General features: G+C 46.7%; 1 protein-coding gene across 1 annotated transcript in view; it reads left to right on the forward strand.

Annotated features, from left to right (window-relative positions):
* Positions 1–10,701: 10,701 nt before the first annotated feature.
* The window catches only part of CDK2AP1 (cyclin dependent kinase 2 associated protein 1), a 9,861-nt gene continuing 9,287 nt past the window's right edge, over positions 10,702–11,275 (forward strand). The window contains exon 1 of the mRNA XM_007448672.1: positions 10,702–11,046. Coding sequence (XP_007448734.1) covers positions 10,992–11,046 — 55 coding nt within the window. The 5' untranslated portion in view covers positions 10,702–10,991. The remainder of the gene's footprint in view (positions 11,047–11,275) is intronic.

Raw genomic sequence — 11,275 nt, forward strand, 5'->3', positions numbered from 1 at the left:
GCATTGGCAGGTGGATTCTTAACCACTGCGCCACCAGGGAAGCCCAAGTGCCTGTATTTCATGTTTCTTCACTAAGTGTTTAGTAAGCAACTGCTGTGTGTCTGTGTCGGGCCACGTGCAGTCCTCAGTAGAGACTCCTCGTGGGTAGTTATTCTCATGTCAGAGATAGCAAACGAGCGAGCAAGTTAAGGTTCCGGTGGTCGCGGGAGCTAGGAAGGAGACATTAGGGATGCTGGGTGCCTGATGGGGGCCCAGGAGGTGACCGGCCGTCCACTGGCACCAGCCTGCCTTGAGGAGGCTGCCGTGGATGGAGAGAAGGGAGTGTGGTGAGCCCTGGGGCTCATCGATGGAGAAGTAATGACCTGACAAGAGATCCAGTCAGCTCCTTGCACTGGGCTTGGGAAGCTAGAGAAATTGGGAATGAACAGGAGAGAAGACACCACAGGACACCCAGAACAGTGAGTAGATCCCTTTGCCCTGAGTGTGTGTGTGTGTGTGTGTGTGTGTGTGTGTTTAAACCTCCCTGCCCCTATGCCGTATGAGTGCTGGCGCTCTCACTTTACAGGTGAGATGGGCACAGAGGTCAGGGAACCAGCAAGGGGCAGTCTGGGCCAGGAGTCCATGCCACTGTCCTCTAGACACGGACAAAGGCATTTTGTAAATGTTTGGAGTCTGGCTTGTTTGCGAGTCTTTTGTTTGTGGGGTTTGAAATGCTTGAGAGAGTCCTGTTCAGTTTGTAGCTGGAAATGCTTAAAGGAATTTAATCAAATTTGTAAACGGTGTTTACATTTAGGGAAATTTAGTCTCTGCCAAATACGTGAGATAATTGAGCATTAATTGAAGAACAAGTGAAAGGGGGGGAGTGTTTTACATTTTAACTAAAGTTTTCCTAAAATATTTCTAAGTCATGCTTGAAGATTGAAAGGAAACTTGTTCTTGAATATATAACCTTAATAAATTGAGGATTAATTTGAATAAGAAACGAGAGGCCAGACTTCATGTAGAGCCTCCACTGTCCCCACTGAGTTTTTCTGTTACGGTTCCGGTTTGCTTTGACCTTGTTCCCCTTCAGTGTTTTAATCTGTAATCCAGTCTGCTTTCAGCCTCACGTTGTGTGTCCCAGGGCCTCAGCACCGTTGACATTTGGGCTGGGCCATTCTTTGCAGAGAGTGGGGTGATGTGGGGACCGTCCTGTGCATTGTAGGGTGTAGAGCAGCATCCCTGCTTCCACCCACTAGGTGCCAGTAGTACACACTGTGTACCCTGCACCCCCCAGTTATGGAAATCCAAAATGTCTCCAGACATGGCCTAATGTCCTCCTGAGGGTCAAAATCGCCTCTAAGCAAATTAATCATCCAGAGGCAAAAGCTGGTGTCTGATCTGTGTGTGTGCGCGCACAAATTTGTGTGTGTTTTACGGAGGAAAAGACCCATGAGCAAGGGGGCACCACCCTTGAGATAACAGAAAATACAAACTTTAACTGGTTGGGGGTTTGGAGTATGTACAATACAATTTCCATAAGTATGAATATTTATCAGCTAGTCATTTGAGAGCATGATGTAAAGAAGCCATCTGTGGAGGCCTTTATGGAGAGAAAAGAGGCTAAAAGAAATGTGCAAAATGTTTATTTTTAGAGCCCAACTCTCAGCAAGTTGGCTTCGTCCTCTGAAAGCTGCCCACTCTGGGCGTCAAGTGCATCGTTGGGTTAGGAGAGGCGAGTGCCACACTGCTGGTTCCAAATCACCATCCACCTAAGAATTACCACCAGGTAGCATGCAAAGGTAGGATGGCTAGGTGGACACCAAATTAGTCTGGGATACTTAATTTTTATGTTTTTGATTGGTAGTTTACTTGAATAAGTAATACCAACACCTGACAGAAGTCAACAGGCAGATGAGAACCAACAGTGAACGTTTGCGCTCTCTCCTCCTCCCGCTTGGCCCCCGTTCTTCTTTCCAAGGCAGCCATTCTCGCCAGTTTCTTCAGTATCCTTTCTTGGGGAACTTTAGAGGGTAAATTTTTGAGTATCGCAAAAAATGCTCTAGCTTCTGTTGTTTATCTTTGGTTGTAGGCAAGATTCATTTTCACAAAGATTGATGTGCAATTACTGGAGAAATCCAAATTAGAATAAATTATTAATTGTAGGAAATTGAGAAATTCATGAACCTTCAGTAGAAATTTAGGTGTTTTGTGAAGATGTCCACTGTTGAGAGCCATAAGAGGTCTCTAGAATCCCCTTTTTCCTCTTTAGGCCTAGATCAAGATAAGTTCTAGAGTGCTCTCAATTTCTGCAGTAATGCTGGATTTTCTGTTGGGCTTTCTTTTCCCACGGTTCGTTTTTACATGTGTGTTTTCTGTTCAGAGGTATTGATATGAAAAGATGTTTATTATGTCCTCAAATGTTTGCGTGCCCCATTTCTTTCTTTATTTGGCTGCCTCGGGTCTTGGTTGCAGCACGCGGGCTTCTCTCTAGATATGGCGTGTGGGTTTTCTCTTCTCTAGTTGTAGCATGCAGGCTCCAGGGTGCGCGGGCTCTGTAGCTGTGGTGTGCAGGCTCCAGGGCTTGTGGGCTCTGTACTTGGTGGCACGTGAGCTTGGTAGTTGTGGCGCACAGGCTTAGTTGCCCCGCGGCATGTGGGATCTTAGTTCCTGGACCAGGGATTGAACCTGTGTTCCCTGCCTTGAAAGGTGGATTCTTTACCACTGGACCATGGGAAGTCCCTGCATGCCCCATTTTTGATTTTCTGTCTATCGTAGATCAGACTTAAGAAACAAACTTTCGGGCTTCCCTGGTTGCGCAGTGGTTAAGAATACGCCTGCCATTGCAGGCGCCACAGGTTCGATCCTTGGTCTGGGAAGATCCCACATGCTGCTGAGCAACTAAGCCTGTGCGCCACAACTACTGAGCCTGTGCTCTAGAGCCCGCGAGCCACAAATACTGAGCCCGTGTGGCACAACTACTGAAGCCCACGTGCATAGAGCCTGTGCACAGCAGCAAGAGAAGCCACCGCAATGAGAAGCCTGAGCACCTCAACAAAGAGTAGCCCCCGCTCGCCGCAACTAGAGAAAGCCCGCGTGCAGCAACAAAGACCCAGCATAGCCAAAGATAAACAAATAAAATAAATAAATTTATTTTTTTAAAAAAACAACTTGATATAAAGTATGGTTTTACTGTCCTGAGGATATAAACCACACTGGAGTCACTGACTGCTGATTTAATCACGACACTTCACCCACAACTTGTCTGGTTGTCAAACTGTTCGGTCTGATTGCCTTACTTAGCTAGTTTCTTCAGTCAGTGGTCTCCAAGCTTTTTTGGTCACATGTTCTAATAAGTGTTTCTGAGTATACTTCCACTATTGTTTAAGTTATTTATAAGTCCTATGTGTGCTTCTGTGCTAATATGTATGTGGTAAATCCTGCATAAACAGGAATTCTAATATTCCCTCCTGTGAATCACCCTTCTTACCATGTGAGGCAGGTGCACCCCACTTTGGAGCTGATTGCCCCAGAATGGTGATGGAAACAGTATCAAAATGATTTCAAGGCCTTCCCGGGCTGACGTTTTTTCTTAGAGAAAATGGCACGTGTGTTGTCTGTCTGCCTTCTTAGGATGTTGGCGTTTTGAGAATTCTTAGAGCTTCATCCCGTTCAACCTCCGTAGTCTTATAGATGAAACTAAGGCCCGGGTAGGTTAAACAAGTTATTTGAGGCCTAAAGAGAGGTTCATGGTGGATCCAGAACTAAAATTTATCTCCTGAGGTTCTTGCAGGCCAAGCTCTTTCACTAGGCTCCTCCTTCTCCTTCATCTGCCTCTAATCCCTGGCAAGCCACTCTGTGACATGTCCATTAAACTAATAAGGGACCATTCTAGATCCTTCTAAAACCACTCATTTAAAGGGACCTATTTGGAGTTCAGGGTTTTTGAGCCCAAGCCACCCGTTTCTTTGCTGAAAAATCTTTCAGCAATAAATCTTTCTTTGCTGAAAAAAAATAAAGGGACCTATTTGAGGGAGTTTCACACAGATGTTTTTAGTGGAGACACTAGGAATGGTGTTTTTCCCCTTTTCAGGGGTTTTAACTCTCAGAGGAGAAAGGGAAAAAAATCCGGATCCTTTTTTTCTTTTTTCGGTACGCAGGCCTCTCACTGTTGTGGCCTCTCCCGTTGCGGAGCACAGGCTCTGGATGCGCAGGCCCAGCGGCCATGGCTCACGGGCCCAGCTGCTCCGCGGCATGTGGGATCTTCCTGGACCAGGGCATGAACCCGTGTCCCCTGCATCGGCGGGCGGACTCTCAACCACTGCGCCACCAGGGAAGCCCCGGATCCTTTTTTGAAGCCTGTTGTAGTGGATTGAATAGTGCTCCCCTACCCCTCCTCAAAAAAAAAAATTAAGAAGATATGTCCACCTGGAATCTGTAAATGTGACCTTTTTGGGAAAAAAGGTCTTTGCACATGTAATTAATTTAAGGATCTTGAGATGACATCATCCTGGATTAAGGTGGGTCCTCAATCCAATGACAAGTGTTCTTAGAAGAGACAGGGAGAAGACAGAGAAGGTGGCCATCTGAAGGCAGAGCTGGAGGGATGCAGCCGCAGCCACAGAATGCATGGAGCCACCAGAGCTGGAAGAGGCAAAGGATCGTCCCTTAGAGCCTTCAGAGGGAGTGTGGCCCAGCCCATACCTTGATTTCAGACTTCTGGCCTCCAGAACTGAGAGCAAATAAGTCTCTGTTGTTTTAAGCCACCAGTTAGTAGTAATTAGTTATGGCAACCCCAGGAAGCTAACACATCTGTTAATGGAAAGTGAATTGTGAGCAGGAAGAAGGTTGAGAACAGGAGTACCGCCTGCAAATGAGAATTGATCTTGCTTTCTCTCATTTCTAGGAGCACAGCGAGGCCCTTTATGGAATGTTCTATATGCCTTGACTAGACATTCGAGGATGCAGTTCTTTCCTTCAGGTGGCTCAGACTCATGAAGGAGACTGACCAGGTTAAATACAATAGCGGGCATTAGCAGAGGGGCAGCCAGGCAGGGAAGTCTTTTCAGAGGTGGGGATAGTTGAGCTGGGCTTTGACGGGTGAGCAGGAGTTGGCCAAGTGGAACACAAGGGCACGGTGGTGTAACGAAGGCTCGGACGTGGGAATGAACAAGCACCAGGGTCATAATCCAGTCTGGCCTGAAGAAGAATAACTAGTGAGAGGCAAGGCTCCAGTGTGGTGAGGTAAGAGGGGACAGCTAAATGGGGCTGCCATGCCTGGAATGATAAGCTTCATCACGACATGGGGATGGTCTTCCTCTGCTGCCCCTAGAATAGTGCCTGACACTCAGACTCTTGATAACTATTTGTTGAATAAAGGGGAAAAAACCCCACATGATCTCAATAGGTGCAGAAAAAGCATTTGACAAAATCCAACTCTTTCATGATGAAAACACTCAACAAACTAGGAAGAGAAGGGTCCACCCTCAACTTGATAAAAGACATCTATGAAAAGCCCACAGTGAACATCACACTTAATGGTGAAAAACTAAAATCTTTGCCCCTAAGATCAGGAACAAGACAAGGATGTCTGCTCTTACCGCTTCTATCCAGTGCTGTTCTGGAGGCTCTAGTCAGGGCTGTTTGGCAAGGAAAAGAAAGAAAAGGCATCCCATTTGGAAAGGGAGAGCTAAAACTCTCTAATTTGCAGATGACATGATCTTATATATAGAGGACCCTAAAGAATCTCCATGCCGACACAAAACAGCTATTAACAGCTAAAAAGTGAGTTCAGGAAAGTGGCAGGATACAAGACAGTATAGAAAAATCAGTTGTATTTCTACACACTAGAGATAAACTATCCAAAAATTAAGTAACTTCCATTTACAATAGCATCAAAAATAATGAAATACTTAGGAATACAGTAAACCAAAGAAGTACAGGACTTGTACACTGAAAACTGAAAAATTGTTGAAATTAAAGAAGACCTAAATGAATGGAAAGACGATATTCATGGATTGGAAGACTTAACATTGAAATTAAGATTGCAGTACTCCCTAACTTGATACAGATTTAATACAAGCTCTATCAAAATTCCAACTAATTTTTTTAATACATTAAATTAATTATTAATTTATTTGGCTGTGTTGGGTCTTCGTTACTGTGCACAGGCTTTCTCTGGCTGCGGCGAGCAGGGGCTACTCTTCGTTGCGGTGAGTGGGCTTCTCACTGTGGTGGCTTCTTTTGTTGTGGAGCACAGGCTCTAGGCCCGCGGGCTTCAGTAGTTGTGGCACGTGGGCTTAGTAGCAGTGGCTCGCGGGCTCTAGAGCACGGGCTCAGTAGTTGTGGCACACGGGCTTAATTGTTCCACGGCATGTGGGATCTTCCCGGACCAGGGCTCGAACCTGTGTCCTCTGCATTGGCCGGTGGATTCTTAACCACTGCGCCACCAGGGAAGCCCCAACTGTATTTTTTGTCTTTGGGTTTTTTTTGGGTTTTTTTTTTTTTTTGCGAAAAAGGACAAGCTGATCCTAAAATTCATAGGGAAATGCAAAGGACCCAGAATAGCCAAAATAATCTTGACAAAGAAATATAAAGTTGGAGCACTCACACTTCCTGAATTCAAAGCTTACCCCAAAGCTACAGTAATCGAATCAGTGGAATACCGACACAAGGATAGATTCCATAGATCGATGGAATAGAATTGAGAGTCCAGAAATAAACTCATATTCATCGTCAGTTGATTTTCAACAAAGGTGTCAAGACCATGCAATGGGGAAAGAATAATAAGCTTTTCAACAAATGGTACGGAGACAACTGGATATCCACATGAAAGAATGAATCTGGGGCTTCCCTGGTGGTGCAGTGGTTGAGAGTCCGCCTGCCGATGCAGGGGACGCGGGTTCGTGTCCCGGTCCGGGAGGATCCCACATGCCGTGGAGCAGCTGGGCCCGTGAGCCATGGCCGCTGAGCCTGCGTGTCCGGAGCCTGTGCTTCGCAACGGGAGAGGCCACAGCAGTGAGAGGCCCACATACCGCAAAAAAAAAAAAAAAGAATCTGGACACACTTCATACACAAAAATTAACTAAAAATGGATCAAAGACCTAAATATAAGAAAAAAAACTATAAAAACTATTTGAAGAAAACTTAGGTGAAACTTCATAACCTTGAACAAGATATGGTACTAAAACACAAGCAAATAAAAATTTAAAAATAGATACGTTGGACTTTATCAAAATTTAAAACTTTTGCGGAATTCCCTGGCGGTCCAGTGGTTAGGACTCCACGCTCTCATTGCCAAGGGCCTGGGTTTGATCCCTGGTCGGGGGAACTAAAATCCCACAAGCTGCGCAGTGTGGCCAAAATAAATAAATAAATAAAAACTTTTGTGTATCAAAGGACCCTATCAAGAAAATGAAAAGATAGCCCACAGAATGGGAGAAAATATTTGCAAACTATAAATCTGAGAAGGGACAAGTATCCAGAATAAAGAAGTCTTTCAACTTAACATAAAAACTCAAGTTAAAAAATGGGTAAAGGATTGGAATAGATGTTTCTCCAAAGAAGATACACAAATGGCCAGTAAGCACATGAAAAGAAACTCAACATCATTCATTAAAGAAATGCAAATCAAAACCATGAGATTCCAGTTCACACCCACTAGAATGCCTCAGATAAAAAAGCCAGATATGGGCTTCCCTGCTGGCGCAGTGGTTTAGAATCCACCTCCCAATGCAGGGGACACGGGTTCAAGCGCTGGTCCGGGAAGATCCCACATGCCGCGGAGCAGGTAAGCCTGTGGGTCACAACTACTGAGTCTGCGCTCTAGAGCCCACGTGCCACAACTACTGAGCCCATGTGCCACAACTACTGAAGCCCATGCACCTAGAGCCCGTGCTCCACAGCAAGAGAAGCCACTGCAATGAGAGCTCCGTGCACCACAACGAAGAGTAGCCCCCGCTAACCACAACTAGAGAAAGCCTGCGTGCAGCAACAAAGACTCGACGCAGCCAAAAATTAAAAAAACAAACAAACAAACAAAAAACAGCCAGATAGTAAAGGTGTTGGTGAGGATATGGAGAAATTGGAAAATTTATACATTGCTGTTGGGAATATAAAATGATATAGTCACTATGGAAAGAAGTGTGGCAGTTCCTCAGAAAGTTAAACATAGAGTTACTATGTAACCCAGCAATTCCAGTCCTGGTTATATAAACCCCAAATTGAAAACATGTTCACAAAACTTGTATATAAATGTTCATAGTAGCTTTATTCATAATAGTCAAAAAGTGGAAACAAACAATGTCCATCAGCTAATGAATGGATAAACAAAATGTGGTCTGTTTATACAATGGAATATTATTCAGCCATAAAAAGGAACAAAGTCCTGATACATGTTACAACATGGATGGACCTTGAAAGTATTACGCTAAGTGAAAGAGGCCATGCATGTGTTGTAACTGATTCTATGCATATGAAATGTCCAGAATAGGTCTGTAACTAGACGTAGAAAGTAGATTAGCAGTTGCCCAAAGCTATGGGTAGTGGAGAATGGGGAGTTACTGCTGTTAGGTTTCCTTTGGGGATGACAGAATTGTTCTAGAATTAGATAGTTGTGATGATTGCACAACTCTGTTCTTATACTAAGTCCCGCTGAATTGTATATTTTTAAAGGGTGAATTTTATACTAAGTGAACTAGGTCTCAATTAAAAACAAAAGGAAAAATATTTTCCAATGATGATCAGTGAGGGGGCATCATGGTAAAAATACAATATGGAAAGAGAATAGCCCACACATCTGTAGAAGGGACTGAAGCAGGCCACTGAGATCTGGATTCTTGCCCCAAGGAAATGGAGGCTTAGTCCAACAGCGAATAGGTGATGGAGCCAGAAGTAATACCAAGGTCTGTCAGCCTGTGAGCCCTCTGCTTATAGCTTCTAGCCCCGAACTGGTCCAGTAGGAAAGCCACTAGCTATTGTGGCTACCAAGCACTTGAAATGTGGCCAGTTTGAATTAGGATGAGCTGTAAAGGTAAAATACATGCTGGGTTTTGAAGACTTAGTATTATAAAAAGAAAATATCTTAATAATTGCTTTATATTCATTATATATCAATATCATACTGTTTCTGGATATACTGTGTTAAATATAAAGATTAATTTCACCAGTTCTTTTTACTTTCTAAAATGTGACTACTAAAACTTTTAAATTATATGTGGCTTGCAATACTTTTCTATTGGACAGTGCTACTCTAGACTATTGGTCCCCTGGGAGCAGGGTAGGAAAGGGTGATATTAATTTATCTGTGAAATAAAATTTCACTGAGCATCCTTGGCTGAATCAGCCTAAAGCTGACCACAAGGGGTTCTGGGAAGGGGGTGTTGCCTGTACCTTCAATCCTAAAGGGACCGAGGGAAGGAATTGGTGGTATCCCTTCCCTCAGGCAAAGAGGTTGAGGCCTTCCTCACTAGATTCAGATGTATCTGAATGTCTATGGCTAATCAAGAAATCTGCAAAGCATGGCGATTAAAAAAGGCAGAAAAGGGTGGGCATCTTGTGTATTTTGACAAGATTTACTATTTAAAGCAGAACTCTGGACTTCCCCAGTGGCGCAGTGGTTAAGAATCTGCCTGCCAATGCAGGGTACACATGAGTTTGAGCCCTGGTTGGGGAAGATCCCACATGCTGGGGAGCAACTAAGCCTGTGCGCCACAACTGCTGAGCCTGCGCTCTACAGCCTGTTAGCCACAACTACTGAGCCCACGTGCCACAACTACTGAAGCCCGTGTGCCTAGAGCCCGTGCTCAGCAACAAGAGAAGCCACCGCGATGAGAAGCCCGTGCACTGCAACAAAGAGTGGACTCTGCTCACCGCAACTAGAGAAAGCCTGCGCACAGCAACGAAGACCCAACGCAGCCAAAGTAAATAAATAAATAAAAATTTAAAAAGTAATAATAAAGCAGAACTCCAAGAAATAACACCTTCAAAAGCTTCATCATCTAATGCAAAATGCATTTGATGATTGCGTATCAGATCTGAGAAGTCGGCTGGGGTCTGTCGGAGGAGGATCAAAAATTGCAATGTAAAATCCAGGAGAGAGAAAACTTTTGTCAAGTTTATTCTGGTACCCTTAGCGCCGGGAACAGTGCCCGGCACATAGTAGGCGCTTCTTAGATATTTGAATGAGTTAAGATGCAAAATTATGTAGATGTGAGGGTGTATTTCCCAGGGGAGGAGGCCTCTGGGTTTTGCCCAGTCTCAAAGGAGTCTAGGCCGCCAAGGGGTTAAAAACCACTTAATACCGAGAGGGACATGAAATTTATTTGAAATCAATGTCAAGAATTGGTGGTTCTTATTCTGGGGAGTAGCCAGACCTCGGCGTCTGGAATGATCTACGTGCTTAAAAATACCACTCGCCACCATTTTCTCCAGGTAATTTTCCATCCCTGCCCCCACAGTCAAGGGGAAAAAAAGTAATTCTGCAATCCTACCTAGCTTACAAAAAAAAAAAAAAAATTAAATAATTGGTACAAGCACAAATCTCCAGGCGCCGCCAGCGCAGAAGAAGAAAGGGACCCACGCGGGCCTCGGGCGCCGCCGGGACCCCAGCCCCCGAAACTTTGCCAAGTTGCGGGCGCCGAGCGCGCCCGGAGGCGCGGGGCGCGGCTGCGGGCGGAGCCGCCCCCTGACGCCGGGCCGCGGCGCGCCGGGCCGCCCCCTCCCGGCCCGGGCCGGCCCCGCTGGCTCCGCTCAAAGTTTGCGGCCGCCCTTGCGCCCGCGCGCCCGCCCGATGTATGGGTGATATACTGCAGCGGGTGTCAGGGTGAGGGACGGCCATATTTGCCGGTGCGGCCCGAGCCGTCAACAACAAAAAGTGCGCGGGAGCTCGGCGGGCGCACGGACGGGCGCACGGACGCTAGGGCCGCCTCGCTGCCGCCCGGCCTCGCCGCCTTCGCCGCCGCCCTCGCGGGCCGGGCCCCGCTGCGCCCCGGCGCGCCCCGTCGCTCGGGGGGATGTCTTACAAACCGAACTTGACCGCGCACATGCCCGCCGCCTCCCTCAACGCCGGTGAGTGAGTGCGCCCCGCGGGCCGCGCGCGCCGCGCCCCAAGTGCCGCCAAGTTGGGGGTCCGCGCGCCCGGCCCCGGCTCCCGGGGGCCCGCGGCGGCCGGGATCGGCGGGCACCGGGTCCCGGCCCGGGGCAGCGCGGCGGCCGCCGCCATGATTCCGGTGCCCGCCCTGCCAAAGTTCGCGGGTGCGCCCCGCGCCGGGCCTCGGGGCCGGCCCGGGGCCCGGGG

Source organism: Lipotes vexillifer, unplaced genomic scaffold (genome assembly GCF_000442215.2).
Source record: "Lipotes vexillifer unplaced genomic scaffold, Lipotes_vexillifer_v1.1 scaffold21, whole genome shotgun sequence".
Taxonomy (NCBI): domain Eukaryota; kingdom Metazoa; phylum Chordata; class Mammalia; order Artiodactyla; family Lipotidae; genus Lipotes; species Lipotes vexillifer.